Raw genomic sequence first — 17,567 nt, forward strand, 5'->3', positions numbered from 1 at the left:
CTTTTTTTTAAGATTTATTTATTTATTTGAAAGTCAGAGTTACACAGAGAAAGAAGGAGAGGCAGAGAGAGAAGTCTTCCATCCACTGGTTCACTCTCCAGTTGGCCACATGGCCAGAGCTGTACCAATCTGAAGCCAGGAGCAGGAGCTTCTTCCAGGTCTTCCACATGGGTGCAGGGGCCCAAGGACTTGGGCCATCTTCTACTGCTTTCCCAGGCCATAGCTGAGAGCTGGTTTGGAGGTGGAGCAGTCGGGATACCAACCAGTGTCCATATGGGATGCCAGCACTGCAGGGGGTGACTTTACCTGCTATGCCACAGTGCCAGCCCCAAAAGCAATACTTTTCTAAAAATAACGGATACATAGTAACCATCTATGAGTAGTCTACTAATATTTTTAATGAACTTTTATACTGGAAAATAAACCTTCTGGAGATGGTTGATGATTAATCAATTTGAATTAAATGGTTTAGTCTCTTGTGTTTCTTTGGATCAGACTTGGATAAACATTCATTCTAAATATGAGAAAGTCCCTTCCTTCAGTACTTAGTAGAGTATGCGAAATCTCAGAGTTGTACTTGCTTTGTTTGGATTCCACTTTCAGAAAATAATTTTAGCCCAGAACATAACATTGCTGGAATAAACTATACAGAAGAATTTGTGGCAGCCTCTTTCTGTGTAGTTGAGTTGCTGATGCACCAAAAGAAGTTTTGTAGAAATCTTAGCTGTAAGCAGAATGTAGCATGGATGCAGTGACAAAATTTCTAGTTCCAACACATCAAGTTTTAGCTCTAGATTTATTTTTGAAATTGCCTCTGCTTTCATGATTATACGCAGTTCCCTTTTAATACAAGTATTTATCTAAAAAGATCTAAATTGTGTTAAGAGAAAGGAAAATTTTTGTTGACATTAAGAGATTTCTTGAGAGATCCAATTCCAAGTTTTCTTTCCTAAAAGAAGGTGTTTTGTGTGCATGGAGAAGTATGCCTGTGAAATTCACTGCAGTGTCATCGTCTTTGAAATAGTCACTCATTGATCTTTCAGATTCCCAGAAGTTGTGCACAAGTTTCTACGGGAGAGTTGGCATCTTGCAAAGCAGACAGTTGTGATGCACTGTTCTGATATGAAGATAACAGGTTAATAATCACAGTTTATTATTTTATTCTATTGTTTATACATTTAATTTGTAAAGCAGTTCTGGCCTACCATGAACTTGTATGTGAGCTGGAGTTGACACCAAAAGAATAAGCAATATATATTCCATCTAAAGAGAAGAATGTTGTGAGAATTTTTTTTAGTTTTGCTGTTCATAATAATATCAACTTTAATGATAACTGGCCTAATTGGGATAGCCTCATTTGAGAGAACTTCTTTGAGTTTATTTTCATGTGAAATTCTATTTAATAAATTCTTAATAATAGTAATTACTTTTGCTGTATATTGGGAAAGCACTCCACTAGAAAAGTGAAATTACAATCGTAAAAAGTTGAAAAAGATTTGTGGCAAAATATGAAAGGCACCATGCTATAGTCAAAATAAATCATAAATGTCTTGACTAAGCATGAAAATTCTACAAATATCTGCAGTGATGCAGCCCATATGGAAAAATAAAGTTCAATTTTCCCTTAGGTTTTAAATATCTGATTAGGTTTTAAGTATGTCAAATTGTAGGGTCATCGTTACAATGTTTGTATTTTTCTCTGAAAATTCTCTGAATTGCTTGGCAGGATTTTATGTAATACATGTATTCCTTCTTCTACTGGCAACTTTTTGCTCATTTTAAAGAGAACCAAGGTTAGGAGAATTTTTGCTAAAAGAAGCATTTGTAATGAATTTGGCTCTCAAGAAGGTGCCTTCTAAAAAGCATTCTGGGGAAATAAGTCTTTATTCAGATGGACTCTGGCACTGGTCCTGTCTGTTCGGAAGGTCCTTTCTCCCCTTACCTGGTACCCCCTGAGCATGTGCACTTCGTGCAGAGGTCAGGCAACGGGTATCTCAGTGGAAAGTGGGTTTACAGTGTTAAAGCAGTAGTACTCTGACATGCCCACGCGCTGCTTAAATATTTTATAATTGGTCTATCTCATTTTAGAGACAAATATATGGCCATCACTTTTAAAATGTCATTTTATAATTACTAGCATAAGGCATACAGCTATACAAGGGACATTCAAAAAGTTCAAAGAAAACGTAAATTTTAGAAGAACTATGCATAGGATTTCAAACTTTATTTTGCACCCAAATAAGTATGTCTTAACTCCATTCCCATAAATGTTTTAAAGTTCTCTTGTGTTTTCTTTTGAACACCACCAAATTCTCAAAAAGACCAAATAAGTATTTTAATGTTCAAAACTGTTTTGTTATTAAATTACTGGAAAGAGCAAAGGGTGGAGTTTTATGCCTGTCATTCTGCCCTATGATTATTTAGGATGTTATTCTTTAATGCACACTTGACTTCTGCCACCACTCAAGTGGTGATTAATATCCTGAGGTAGAGTTTTTTCCTATGATAGTGTTTTTCTAAGCAGAATGTTCCAGATTGACAGCCCCGGATACTGTAGGCTTTTATTCATCGGCAGAGCAAGCCTGCCTTGCTGCCAATCCCACCAGCTGTTATCCTGGAGGGACCTCTGAGGAGGTCTGTATTGGAGATTAGTGCTGGGTCTTTCCTTTCGGGGCCTGTCTGAGGAAATTAGTTAACTGGGTGCCAAGTTTATTTGAGTGGGGCTATGAAGAGGGGCTGATGCAGACTCAGAAAAAATGGGACCTCTCCCTGTGATCCTTTTTCCTTTCTTTTGCTTCAATTCCTTTAGTTCTGTTACCAATGAAATAACCACGCAGAAGGTAAAAGCTTTTTCAACTTACCCCTTTCTGAAAATGAGTGAATCTGCTAGAAACTGCCTGTCTTCACTGGCTGTAAGATGCCCATGGGCTGTGTGTATCACCATCCACAGGTTACCTCAAAGTCAAATCTTCTGAATTTTGTCATCTGGTAAAATGCCTCACTGCTCCCGCAGCTCTTAGAAACGTTAGGGAGCATTGTAGATGTGAGTGTGAAACTGTGTTTGGAATACCGCTCCTTTGTTGGCAGTGGGTGCCAAAAATGACTGTGTGGGTTTGGTTACCATAAAAAGAAATCTCAGTGAATAAAATGATAACTAGCTGTTTTCGTGTGAGAATTGCTCTCACGTTGCATTTTTAAATGTATCAATTGATTGGAATAATCAAATTTTACTTTCAATATACTATTAGAGAATCTGAAAAGCGATTTGAATCTGTGTGATCATAGAGAAATAATGTAGCTATAGTTAGCTGCAATACTATAATCTTTACAACTCTAACTAGATGTATATTGAGAAAATTTAGTTAAAATTATAGTTTATACAATAGCATGCTTAAATGATTTGTAATAATATTATGAGGTCCAAAGAAAGTATTTTCTTAGACTGAATGATCCATTTAATGTAAATTTCCTTCTATAATATACTTATATAAGTGTTTTACCATCTAAAGACATTTTCATACATTTTAGCAATAAAACACATGCTCAAGATTTTATGCAAATTTTGGAATAATGAAGTCACTTACTAAAAGTACCACCCCTAACAAAAATAGCATAAATGTCCTATCAGACCTTAGACTAACTTTGAAAGCCCTATGGTTTTAAAATGAATTTATTGTCCTCAGTTTAAAGTGGGGGAGAGCAGCAAAGAAACTTTAGAACCCTCCCAAATCCTGCTTTGTTGGAAAGAGAAAGACATACCATACAACACATGATTTCACAGAATGTTTTTGTTTCTGGGATAAAGCAGCTGTAGACAACCAGTCAATAAAACAAGTCCACATTTTAAAATATGATCTGTAAATTCTTAAAAGGACCCATCACTCTTTTTCTCTTCCACTTGCCTTTCTTTGTATTTCTCAGAAGCTTCTAGAAGGGAAGTGATTTTCTGGGTAGCAGTGAGTTGAAGGATCTGCATCAATGGTGTAGGAGAGAATAGTGAATCCTCAGATACTGTTTAAAATCCAGTGTAAAAGATTTGTGTGAAATAGGAATGACTTCCATTCCCCTGGTAGTATTTTTAAGCCTGTCACTGCAGTGACGAGTTAGTGCTGTTCGGAAAAATGCTGACCTGAATGATTACCTACTGATGAGACTTTTGGTTCAGACCAGACAAACAGAGCTTTTCTGGCACAAGCCCTGAATATAGAAGCATGGTACAGGCTGGAGATAATCTAGTTTCTTGGTAAGATAGGGGGACATCATAGGTAGGCTTATCGAGAAATTCTCTTCCTTTTAGGAGATTTTCCTGACAAACTATTGCATGATTGAATTCATGTGTTTTTTAACTGGGATCACAATTTTGAATCTTTTTTTTAAACTTTTATTTAATGAATATAAATTTCCAAAGTACAGCTTATGGATTACAATGGCTTCCCCCCCCATAACTTCGCTCCCACCCGCAACCTTCCCCTTTCCCTCTCCCTTTCCCCTTCCATTCACATCAAGATTCATTTTCAATTCTCTTTATATACAGAAGATCAGTTTAGCATATTTTAAGTAAAGATTTCAACAATTTGCACCTACATAGAAACACAAAGTGAAAAATACTGTTTGAGTACTAGTTATAGCATTAAATCACAATGTACAGCACATTAAGGACAGAGATCCTACATGAGGAGTAGGTGCACAGTGACTCCTGTTGTTGACTTAACAAATTGACACTCTTGTTTATGGCATCAGTAATCACCCTAGGCTCTTGTCATGAGTTTCCAAGGCTATGGAAGCCTTTTGAGTTCACCGACACTGATCATATTTAGACAAGGTCCTAGTCAAAGTGGAAGTTCTCTCCTCCCTTCAGAGAAAGGTACCTCCTTCCGGATGGCTGGCGTCGCGGCTCACTTGGCTAATCCTCCGCCTGCGGCGCCGGCATCCCAGGTCCTAGTCCCAGTTGGGGCGCCGGATTCTGTCCCAGTTGCTCCTCTTCCAGTCCAGCTCTCTGCTGTGGCCCGGGAAGGCAGTGGAGGATGGCACAAGTGCTTGGGCCCTGCATCTGCATGGGAGACCAGGAGGAAGCACCTGGCTCCTGGCTTCAGATTGGCACAGCGCGCCGGCCATAGTGGCCATTTGGGGAGTGAACCAATGGAAGGAAGACCTTTCTCTCTCTCTCTCTCTCTCTCTCTCTCTCTCTCTCTCTCTCTCACTGTTTAACTCTGCCTGTACAAAAAAAAAGAAAAAAAAAAGAAAAAAAACACCTTCTAGATAATAAATGCTGTTAGGAAACTATAGAGTGATCCTGTCAACTTTTTAGAAAATTTATTTATTTATTTATTGACAGGCAGAGTGGACAGTGAGAGAGAGAGACAGAGAGAAAGGTCTTCCTTTGCCGTTGGTTCACCCTCCAATGGCTGCCACGGCTGGCGTGCTGTGGCCGGCGCACTGCGCTGATCCGATGGCAGGAGCCAGGTACTTATCCTGGTCTCCCATGGGGTGCAGGGCCCAAGCACTTGGGCCATCCTCCACTGCACTCCCGGGCCATAGCAGAGAGCTGGCCTGGAAGAGGGGCAACTGGGACAGAATCTGGCACCCCGACCGGGACTAGAACCCGGCGTGCCGGTGCCGCTAGGCGGAGGATTAGCCTAGTGAGCCATGGTGCCAGCCAGAAAATTTATTTTTAATAAAATATAGATAATATTTTTGCTTTTTTAAAATATCTGTTTATTTGTTTGAAAGGCAGTTACAGAGAGAGAGAGAGAGAGAGAGAGAGAGAATCTTCCGTCTGCTGTTTCACTCCCAAATGGTCAAAATGCCCAGAGCTGGACCAATCCAAAACCAGGTGCCAGGAGCTTCATCTGGGATGCGTATGGACCCAAGGACTTGGGCCATCCTCCGCAGCTTTCCCAGGCCATAGCAGAGAACTGGATCCGAAGTGGAGCATCCCAGACTCGAACTGGTGCCCAAATGGATTGCCAGCAGCACAGACAGTTACCCACTATACCATAGCCACAGCCCTGATAGTATTTTTTTCTAATTCATCTTGTTCTTCTAAAAATTAAACCCCAAAACAATTAATGCTTTAGATAACTTTTGCTCTGATAGTAAGATATCTGCTTTTGAATGTTATGTAAATCACCATTCTTTATCTTTTGATCTATTCTCTGATAGTATAATATTGTCTTTGGATTTTATTTGGTGCATCTGTTGCATGCTGTGTCTTTAGTGAATGAGAATTATATCTACATTAGTGTAGTGGTTTCAACTCATTGTGAGCTGTAAAAATTACATGTTTGATTTTTTTTAAGATTTATTTATTTATTTGAAAATTAGAGTTACACAGAGAGAGGAGATGCAGAGAGAGAGAGAGAGAGAGAGAGAGGTTTTCCACTCCCTGGTTCACCCCACAATTGGCTGCAATGGCCAGAGCTGCAGTGATCCAAAGCCAGGAGCCAGGAGCTTCTTCCAGGTCTCCCACGTAGGTGCAGGGGTCCAAGCACTTGGGCTGTCTTCTACTGCTTTCCCAGGCCATAGCAGAGAGCTGGATGTGAAATGGAGCAGCTGGGTCTCAAACTGACACCCATATGGATGCTGGCGCTTCAGGCCAGGGCATTAACCCGCTCTGCCACAGGGCCCACCCCATATGTTTGATTTTAAAGTACTACCTCCTGGCTAATAAAAACATTATATTCTATTTAATAATTTATTAAATCTATTGATACAGTAAATAAAATTTTGTGTTCTTATTTAAGTTTATGTTTTAAGCAAAATTATTTATTCTTTGTGAGCCATAGGATGAGGAGTGATAAGAGCCTAGTCTTCACTTATGACACTCCTATGTTCCTTAAAATAATGATTTCAAAGAACAAAGGAAAATAATTTACTGGGAGAATGTACCCTATTCCCAGCAGGAGGTGCCCAATTAATACTTCACATATTTTGAACAGTATTTAAATGATGATTTTTATGACTTGTAGGAAATGGCATTTTGTGACCAGTTTCTGTACCTTAAACTTGCAGAGCTCATAGACTCGTGTTTTGCAGGAACCATTGTAAGTTCAGATATTCCAAATCTTGAAGTTAGTGAAAGTATTCAGGGGACAAGTTGTTGAAGATATATTGTTTTAAATTGTGGTAAAATTTAACAGTGGGTGAGATGGAGCTCAGCCAAACTTGGATTTGAAGACTGATTGTGCCACTCTACATCCCTAAGCATCACCCTCAACTATAAAATAGGTGTGATGATATCTATAGCAATGGCTGCTGTGAAGACTGAATAAGATAATATATGGAAAACTCCATAACAGTATTCTGCATATAGTAAATACACAGTAAAGGACAACTATTATTATTGTTATTGTATGTTGAGTATCGCTTATCAGCAATGCTTAGAACCAGAAGTGTTTCTGATTTCATATTTTTGGAATACTTGTGTATACATAGTGAGATATCTTGGGTATGAGACCCAAGTCTAAGTATGAAATTCATTTATATCTCATGTACCCCTCATATACACAGCCTGAATAGTATTATTTCTTATTTCCCCTCATATACACAGCCTGAGTGTTATTTCTTAATTTAAAATTTTTATTATTATTTGACAGATAGAATTAGACAGTGAGAGAGAGAGAGACAGAGAGAAAAGTCATCCTTCTGTTGGTTCATTCCCCAAATGGCCACTATGGCTGGCACTGCACTGATCCGAAGCCAGGAGCCAGGTGCTTCCTCCTGGTCTCCCATGCAGGTGCCAGGGGCCAAGCTCTTGGGCCATCCTTCACTGCCCTCCCAGGCCACAGCAGAGAGCTGGACTGAAAGAGGAGCAGCTGGGACTAGAACCCAGCGCCCATAAGGGATTCCAGTGCCACAGGCGGAGGATTAACCAATTGAGCCACGGCGCTGGCCCCTTAATTTAAATTTTTTTAAAATTTATTTATTTATTTGAAAGGCAGAGTGGTGAGGGGCAGGAGTAGATCCTCCATCTGCTGGTTTATTCCCCAGATGATCAGATTGGCTAGGGCTGGTGCAGGCCTAAGCCAGGAGCCTGAAATTCCATCAGAGTCTCAGCCATCTTTTGCTGCTATTCCAAGCACCTTAGCAGGGGACTGGATTGGAAACAAAGCATCCAGGACTCAAACTGGTGCTCCACTATGGGAGGTAGGTGTTGTAGACAGCAATTTAACTCACTGTGTCACAATGCCTGACTATGTGTATTAAAACTAACTTTATTTATTTAATTTGCGAGAGAGAGAGAGGGAGAGAAACTCAATGCAGATATCCCATGTGAGTGGTAGGAACTCAGTTATTTGAGCCATCACTGCAGCTTCTCAGGGTGCACAGGAGCAGGAAGATGTAATCAAAAGCTGAGCTTGGACTGGAACCCAGGCATTCTGATACGGGACATGGGTATCCCAAATGGCATATTAAGCGCTGGGCCAAATGCCTGCCCCTGAAGGTAATTTTGTATCATATTTTTAGTGCATCCGTGTTTTGCTGGGAACCCATCACATGAGATCAGGTGTGGAATGTTCCACTTGTAGTTTCTTGTCAGTGCTCAAAAAGTTTTGGAGTTTAGAGGATTTTGAATTTTAGATTTTCTTTTTTGAAATTTTAATTTTTAATTTATTTGACAGGCAAAGTTACAGAGTGAGAGGGAGAGGCAGAAAGAGGTCTTTTATTGCTGGTCCACTCCCCAGATGGCTACAACAGCTGGAGCTAGGCTGATCCAAAGCCAGGAGCCAGAAATCACCTCCAGGTCTCCCACATGCATGCAGGTGCCCAAGCACCCATCCACATCATCCTCTACTGATTTCCCAGGCATATCAGCAGGGAGCTGGATTGGAAGTGGAGCAGCTGGGACTGGAACCAGTGCCCATATGGGTTGCAGCTTAACCCACTACACCAAAATACCATCCCCGAATTTTGGATTTTCTAATTAGGGATGCTCAATCTATGTTAGCATTAGAACTGCATATGTAGTAATGCCATTATAAAATATTAAATTTGGTAAGTAACTTAGAAAACATTCCATTCAAACTCTGAGCCCTATTGAAAACACAAACATTTCTCTCTTGAATTGGAAATACACTCTACTTCCATTTTGGAGAATGCTTACTTCTGAAAGTTGGACATAGGTCATGTCTACATGAACCTTAAATATTTAGTTAATTAAACACAAAATCCAGCCAGGTGAGATTCAACAATGTATATGCTTCTTGTTAGCATGGTGGCTGGATTTGACAGGAGCAAGTTTGCTTTGGAATTTTAGGAGGTCTTCACTTCCCTTTCAGAGGGTGCTTCGGAAAATTGCTGTGGAGTCATGGGGGCACTTCAATCCAATTGTAAAAGTTTTCGCAAAGTAAGGTTTCCTGGGCTGTTTGGTGGTCTAATTTCTGTGACAGTTGCATTACAAATCTATTTTGCTTCAAGACTGTGAGCAGTGGGAACTCTGATTACAGATATCTTGCTACAAATATCTGGGGGATACTGAGTTTTCACCCCAAAGATTTATTCTTTGGGAATTCCTATGTTCACTTCCTTTCTCATCATCATCAGAGAAGAGTTGTATATTAGGAAGCAAATTTGCCATGGGAATAGGAGCAGCACCTGAGTTTCAGTTTGGGAATCTACAGTGCATTTGCATAATACTATCTTTTTTTATTAATCAGTATTTTACTTAAAAAAAGTGAACATGCCCATGTTGGAAAAAATATAAGCAAAACTTATTAAAAGTAAGAAGGTAAAAAAATAAAATCCCTTTCTCCACCTTTCTCTAACTCCCTGGTTCTACTTCTGTGTTAAAAGCTACTTAGCGGGGCTAGCACCGTGACTCACTTGGTTAATCCTCCACCTGTGGCACCGGCATCCCATATGGGCGCCAGTTCTAGTCTCCATTGCTCCTCCTCCAGTCCAACTCTCTGCTGTGGCCCGGGAAGGCAGTGGAGGATGGTCCAAGTGCTTGGGCCCCTGCACCCACATGGGAGACCAGGAGGAAGCACCTGGCTCCTGGCTTCGGATCGGCACAGTGCGCCGCCATAGCGGCCATTTGGGGAGTGAACCAACGGAAGGAAGACCTTTCTCTCTGTCTCTCTCTCTCACTGTCTGTAACTCTACCTGTTTAAAAAAAAAAAAAATGGCTACTTAGCATCCCAACAGGAAACTTCTGTTTATCACCTATTTCTCTTTTACACAAATGGGATTGTAATATTTTCTTGCCTTTATATAGCTATACCTGAGTGAGTTTCCATGTAGGTACTTATAGCTGTAATCTATATTTTATAATAGCCAGTTTGATGATTGAACCATAATTTATTTAAATAGTCTTTGTATATACATCTTTGTGCACTTGTTCACACCAGTGGAATACTTGAGCCAAAGTGTTTGAGCTTTCTTAGACTGATGAACACTGCCACATTGCCCATCAAGGACACATCTCAGCTTCCATCATAATTGATATAATTTAGCATGGAAGTTCTCAGAATCTTCTGGGTACATAGATGACTCCCTTATGGAAATCAAGTATTCCTTTAAAATCTGACACTAAGTTTCAAGTCTTCCGGAGCCATTCACTGTCATCTGTCTCACTTTGTTGTGATGTAAGTACCTAAACAAAAACACATTCTTTTAAATGTTCAAACTTAGGGGTGCAATAAAAAAAATCCACGATACTGAATGTTTTGATATTTAGGGAATTAGAACTAAGCTGGTTGTGTGCAAAAAAAAATTAAGATGTTTTGTTGTAGTAATCTTTTATTTTAGAAAGTATTATGACTTGTTAATGAATTTTTGAGTTATTTTTGGACACAGTGTCTTTTAAGATACTGACTTAGTGTGGCATATTCTGAAGCAGTTCATTCCTGTTTTAGGGCACGCAGCATTGTAAGTCCTATATGTAATGAACTGGAAATAGGAATTTAATTTGTATTTGCATATAACAGTGTATTAGTTTAATACGACAGTCTTTCCTAACTGCATTTGTTTTGTACCCAGGAAGCGTCAGGACAATCATGCCCTTGAGAACTTTAAACTCTTCAGGTAACCACTTTATTTTTAAACTGTCCCAAAAATATGCTTTGTTTTCCATGTTATGAAGACTTGTAGTGGTTTTGTTAAATGTACTGTTCTCCTTTTCCAAAGTTATGTGATAATCTTTGATTCTTATTACCTTGGTCTAGCATTAGTAATAGCTGTTTTTAAGCTATAAAAATATACCTATATTTAATATTTATATATTATATAAAATGTTCTGTTTTTATATGCTATTTGCTTTGTATATTTTATTAAAATGCGTTTTAGGCATTATTTACATTTAGACTATGGTAAACATTTTATATAAACAAATATTTTATATTAATTATAAATTATATCACTAGATGTGTACTTAACATGTAAGTCAAAACTTGGATAAGAATGGTGTTAATCTTGTTAATCAAGGCTTTAAACATACTATGAATACATAAATAATAATTATATGTGAAGCTTTATTGCATCTAGTTTTCTATCTAAAACTATGGAATATTTAATAGGATGACCAAATTTCCAATTTCAAAGAGATTTATACTTACGACTTAATGCTAAATTTGAAATTAATATCCTTTAATTGTGAAATTAATGCAATAGCTATAGAAAGAATGCTTTGGAGTAAAAAAAAAAAAAAACTATCCGATTCCAGGTTGGCTGTTTAGGATTGATTTGGATTTCTCATTTGATAATTGCTGTAATGATATTTTTGTGTTTTCTTTTCTCGTAGGTCATTTTGTCTTAGTGAAACTGGTGATTGAACTTTGCTGTAGTTGATGGGCAAAATTTCTCCTAGACTATCCATCATCCCAATTTCGTTTTAGTAGAAAATATTCAAATGCCATAAGATATCTTTATATATTTGCACTTAACCTTTGGATGGACATTTCTGCAATGGAGAGAACTGTGTTATAGCCCTGGTCCAAGGACATCACCATCTAATGCCCACTGACTACAGCGTGGGCATACAAGTTTCCAAAGAGAAGGAGCAATCACTGAATTTGCAGATACCCTGGAACATGGAAGCAGCCAAGCTTTAAAAAAGCACAGCTTTGGAGACACTCCATGAGTCTGCACGGCTTTCAAGCAAACTAGCACTTAAGACCTTGCATCACAAAATGGACACTGGGGACACAGCTCTAGGACAAAACGCTACCTCAAGGTCTGGAGAAACTGATAAAGCATCAGGTAGATGGAGACAGGAACCATCAGCTGTAATTAAGATGAGCACTTTCGGCAGTCAAGAAGGACAGCGGCAACCACAAATAGACCCTGAGCAAATTGGAAACACAGCATCAGCACAACTGTTTGGTTCTGGGAAGCTAGCCTCAGCTGGAGAAGGGGTGCAGCAAGTCGCAGAGAAGCAGTACCCACCGCCCCGCCCCAGTCCTTATGCATGCCAACATTCACTCTCTTTCCCGCAGCACTCATTGCCACAGGGGGTCCTGCACAGCAACAAGCCCCATCAGAGCCTCGAAGGCCCTCCGTGGCTCTTCCCTGGCCCTTTGCCATCTGTCGCCTCCGAGGACTTATTTCCCTTTCCTATCCATGGCCACAGTGGTGGTTATCCTAGAAAAAAGCTTTCAAGTCTGAACCCTGCTTATAGCCAATACTCCCAGAAAAGTATCGAACAGGCAGAAGATGCTCACAAGAAAGAGCACAAACCCAAAAAGCCCGGCAAATACATTTGCCCTTACTGCAGCAGGGCGTGTGCCAAACCAAGCGTACTGAAAAAACACATCAGGTCCCATACTGGGGAGAGGCCATATCCATGTATACCTTGTGGTTTCTCTTTCAAGACAAAGAGCAATTTGTACAAGCACAGGAAGTCACATGCCCATGCAATTAAGGCAGGATTAGTACCTTTCACAGAGTCAGCTGTATCTAAATTGGACCTGGAGGCTGGTTTTATTGATGTAGAAGCAGAAATACATTCAGATGGTGAACAGAGTACAGACACAGATGAGGAGAGTTCTTTGTTTGCCGAAGCTTCTGAGAAAATGAGCCCCGGCCCACCCATCCCGCTGGACATCGCCAGCAGAGGCGGCTATCATGGGTCCTTGGAGGAATCGTTGGGAGGTCCAATGAAGGTGCCGATTTTGATTATCCCCAAAAGCGGGATCCCTCTACCGAATGAGAGCTCTCAGTATATTGGTTCTGATACGCTTCCAAATCCGTCCTTAAATACGAAGGCTGATGACTCTCACACGGTTAAACAGAAACTTGCACTAAGACTGTCGGAGAAAAAAGGACATGATTCTGAGCCCTCTCTCAACCTTCTGAGCCCGCACAGTAAAGGAAGCACTGATTCTGGTTACTTTTCTCGCTCAGAAAGTGCAGAGCAGCAAATAAGCCCCCCCAACACAAATGCAAAGTCTTACGAAGAAATCATCTTTGGAAAATACTGTCGGCTTAGCCCGAGAAATGCACTCAGTGTTACACCCCCGAGTCAGGAGCGTGCCAGCATGGGCAGGAAGGGCCTGATGGAACCATTACCTCATGTCAACACCAGGTTAGACATCCAGGTGTTTGAGGATCCCGTCTCACAGCTGATCCCCAGCAAGGGAGACGTTGACCCCAGTCAGACGAGTGTGCTGAAATCCGCTAAGTTCAACAGTGAGTCCAGACAGCCCCAGACGATTCCATCATCTGTCAGGAATGAAGAAAAGCTTTACCCGGGACATTTCCAAGGCAGCAACCCAGTTCTCTTAGAAGCTCCTGTAGACGCTTCACCCCTTATTAGAAGCAATTCAATGCCAACTTCTTCGGCAACTAATTTAAGTATTCCTCCTTCCTTGAGAGGGAGCCATTCCTTTGATGAAAGGATGGCGGGCTCTGACGACGTGTTCTATCCTGGCACCGTGGGCATCCCCCCTCAGCGCATGTTAAGACGACAAGCAGCGTTCGAGTTGCCTTTGGTACAGGAAGGGCACGTGGAGGTGGAGCACCATGGCGGCAGGATGTCCAAGAGTGTCACTGGCTCATCCTTGAAGGAGAAGAAATTGGCTCCTGGGGATAGGGTTGGGTATGACTATGATGTCTGCCGGAAACTCTACAAGAAGTGGGAAGACTCGGAGACACCAAAGCAAAGTTACAGGGACATTTCCAGCTTAAGTTCTTTAAAACACGGTGGAGAATACTTCATGGATCCCATGGTACCACTGCAGGGTGTGCCAACCATGTTTGGGACCACGTGTGAAAATAGAAAACGCCGGAAAGAGAAGAGCGTGGGAGATGAAGAGGACACCCCCATGATTTGTAGCAGTGTTGTGAGCACTCCTGTGGCCATGATGACTTCAGATTATGACCCCAAGTTGCAGATGCAGGAAGGAGTAAGAAGTGGATTTGCCCTGGCTGGGCACGAGAACCCTTGCCATGGTCACCCTGAGCGTTTTGACCTGTGTCGGCCCCCGCTGCAGTCTGGAAGTCCATCTCTTGGGTCAGAAGAGTCACCGTCAGCCACAGATTCAGACAAGGTGTCAGACGTAGGGGGCAGGAAACCCCCTGGAAATGTGATTTCTGTGATCCAGCACACAAATTCCCTAAGCCGACCCAATTCATTTGAAAGGTCCGAGTCAGCCGAGCTGGTGGCTTCCACACAGGATAAAGCCCCTTCACCTTCTGAGACTGGTGACAGCGAGGTTTCTGAAGCTCCCGTGAGTCCAGAGTGGGCTGCAGCCGGAGACGGTGCAGACGGTGCGGGGAAGCCTTCGCAGGTCCCGCAGGTGCAGCAGCAGTCCTACCACGCGCAGCCCAGGTTGGTCCGCCAGCACAACATTCAGGTTCCGGAGATTCGAGTGACGGAGGAGCCCGATAAACCTGAGAAGGAGAAAGAAGCCCAGAGTAAAGAGCCAGAGAAGCCTGTGGAGGAATTCCAGTGGCCCCAGAGGAGCGAGACCCTCTCCCAACTCCCCGCTGAGAAGCTGCCGCCCAAAAAGAAGCGTTTGCGACTCGCAGACATGGAGCACTCCTCAGGGGAGTCCAGCTTCGAATCCACAGGCACAGGCCTCTCTCGCAGCCCCAGCCAAGAAAGCAACCTGTCCCACAGCTCCAGTTTCTCGATGTCTTTCGAAAGAGAAGAAACCGTTAAGCTCACAGCGCCTCCTAAGCAGGATGAGTTCGGGAAGCATTCAGAGTTTCTGACCGTCCCTGCTGGTTCCTACTCGCTGTCTGTTCCAGGCCACCACCACCAAAAGGAAATGCGGCGCTGCTCATCAGAGCAGATGCCTTGTCCTCACCCAACGGAGGTCCCAGAAATTCGCAGCAAATCGTTTGATTATGGGAATCTGTCCCACGCTCCTGTGGCCGGAGCTCCGGCCTCAGTGTTGTCGCCGTCCCGGGAGAGAAAGAAATGCTTTCTGGTGCGCCAGGCCTCTTTCAGCGGCTCCCCAGAAATCGCCCAGGGCGAGAGTGGCGTGGACCCCAGCGTGAAGCAGGAACAGATGGAACAGCTGCAGGCCGGCCTCAGGGCCACATGGCACCATGGCCCGTCCTCTGGGCTCCCTCCTCTTCCAGGGGATGACCCAGGAAAGCAGGTGGTGGCTCCTTGTGCTCAGTTGAGCTCCGGGCCACACCACCTCGCCCAGCAGCAGATCATGCACATGGACAGTCAGGAATCTCTGAGAAATTCTCTGATACAACCAATGTCCTATATGACAAGCAAGCACTTACCTGAGCAGCCTCCCTTGTTTCCACATCAAGAGACTATTCCATTTTCTCCCATCCAGAATGCCTTGTTTCAGTTTCAGTATCCCACCGTGTGTATGGTTCATTTACCTGCTCAGCAGCCTCCCTGGTGGCAGGCACATTTCCCACCTCCGTTTGCCCCACACCCTCAGAAGAGCTACAGCAAGCCCTCTTTCCAGACAGAAATTCATTCTAGCTATCCCCTAGAGCACATCGCCGAGCACACGGGAAAGAAATCTGCTGATTATGCACCCACAAAAGAGCAAACTTACCCGTGTTATTCGGGAACATCAGGGCTACACTCAAAGAACCTTCCTCCAAAATTTCCACCGGACCCGAGTGGTAAGTCAACTGAAACTCCCTCTGAGCAGGTTCTTCAAGAAGATTTTGCCTTGGCAAATGCTGGGCCTTTGCAATCCTTACCGGGAACGGTGGTGCCCGTTCGGATCCAGACACACGTTCCGTCCTATGGAAGTGTCATGTACACAAGCATTTCTCAGATACTTGGGCAGAACAGTCCTGCCATTGTCATATGCAAGGTCGATGAGAATATGACTCAAAGAACACTGGTAACCAATGCAGCCATGCAAGGAATAGGTTTTAACATTGCCCAGGTGCTGGGGCAGCATGCAAGCTTGGAAAAATACCCGATTTGGAAAGTACCTCAGACCTTACCCCTTGGCTTAGAATCCTCCATCCCCTTATGTTTACCGTCCACCTCAGACAGCGCTGCCACCCTTGGAGGTAGCAAGCGAATGCTTTCTCCAGCCAGCAGCTTGGAGCTCTTCATGGAAACCAAGCAGCAGAAGAGGGTCAAAGAAGAAAAGATGTATGGACAAATCGTGGAGGAACTGAGTGCCGTGGAGCTAACCAACTCAGACATCAAAAAGGACCTCTCCCGCCCCCAGAAACCCCAGCTGGTTCGACAAGGATGTGCCTCTGAGCCAAAGGATGGCTTGCAGTCGGGGTCATCTTCCTTCTCCTCCCTGTCGCCCTCCTCGTCTCAAGACCATCCAGCCGTCAGTGCACCCTCCAGGGAGCCATTCCCACCCAGCAGGGAGATGCTTCCGGGTTCCAGGGCAGCCGCTGTGGGGCGTAAGTGCAGTGGACCTTCAGATAGCAGAGAGTCCTCCGATGAGTTAGATATCGATGAGACAGCATCGGACATGAGCATGAGCCCTCAGGGCTCGTCCTTGCCCGCAGGAGATGGTCAGCAGGAAGAGGAGGGGAAGGGCTCGAAGCTGCCCATTGGCATGCTGGTCCACATGGCCTCTGGTCCCAGTGGCAACATGGCCAACTCCACTCTTCTTTTCACGGACGTGGCAGATTTCCAGCAGATTCTTCAGTTCCCCAGTCTGCGGACAACAACTACTGTGAGCTGGTGCTTCTTGAATTATACAAAACCCAACTTTGTGCAGCAGGCCACCTTCAAATCCTCGGTTTATGCTTCATGGTGCATTAGTTCCTGTAACCCAAACCCATCGGGATTGAACACCAAGACCACTCTGGCTCTTCTGAGGTCCAAGCAAAAAATCACCACAGAAATTTATACCCTGGCTGCCATGCATCGGCCGGGAACAGGCAAGCTGACTTCATCAAGTGCTTGGAAACAGTTTTCTCAGGTAATCAATGCTGTTTGGGAAAGTACCTTGTGTTGTATTGATGATTGCCAAACAGACTACACAGTGAGGGCTCTAAGGTCTGGGTTGGAGGAATCTTCATCATCTCTGGCCTCCCCCAGGGGTGGGAGAAGCCCCCAAAACTCCAAGTATGTCCTTCATTCAGGTGCCATGAAATTTTCCCACTCAGGTTGATGCTTGTAGGTTCTTCACCCTCTGACCTTACATATCTGCTTTCTTTTGGTGCAAGGAATT

General features: G+C 43.0%; 1 protein-coding gene across 26 annotated transcripts in view; it reads left to right on the forward strand.

Moving 5' to 3' along the window:
• The window catches only part of HIVEP2 (HIVEP zinc finger 2), a 216,982-nt gene that overhangs the window by 180,772 nt on the left and 18,643 nt on the right, over positions 1 to 17,567 (forward strand). For 21 of the 26 annotated variants that reach the window (XM_051855304.2, XM_070073481.1, XM_051855303.2 and 18 more), the window contains 3 exons: positions 1,044 to 1,135; positions 10,978 to 11,022; positions 11,738 to 17,315. In XM_051855304.2, the coding sequence (XP_051711264.2) occupies positions 12,126 to 17,315 (5,190 nt within the window). In that variant the 5' untranslated portion in view covers positions 1,044 to 1,135; positions 10,978 to 11,022; positions 11,738 to 12,125. The remainder of the gene's footprint in view (positions 1 to 1,043; positions 1,136 to 10,977; positions 11,023 to 11,737; positions 17,316 to 17,567) is intronic. The other 5 variants (XM_070073488.1, XM_051855316.2, XM_051855317.2 and 2 more) reach the window with 1 other exon arrangement.

The sequence above is a fragment of the Oryctolagus cuniculus genome, chromosome 5, assembly GCF_964237555.1.
Source record: "Oryctolagus cuniculus chromosome 5, mOryCun1.1, whole genome shotgun sequence".
NCBI classification, from domain to species: domain Eukaryota; kingdom Metazoa; phylum Chordata; class Mammalia; order Lagomorpha; family Leporidae; genus Oryctolagus; species Oryctolagus cuniculus.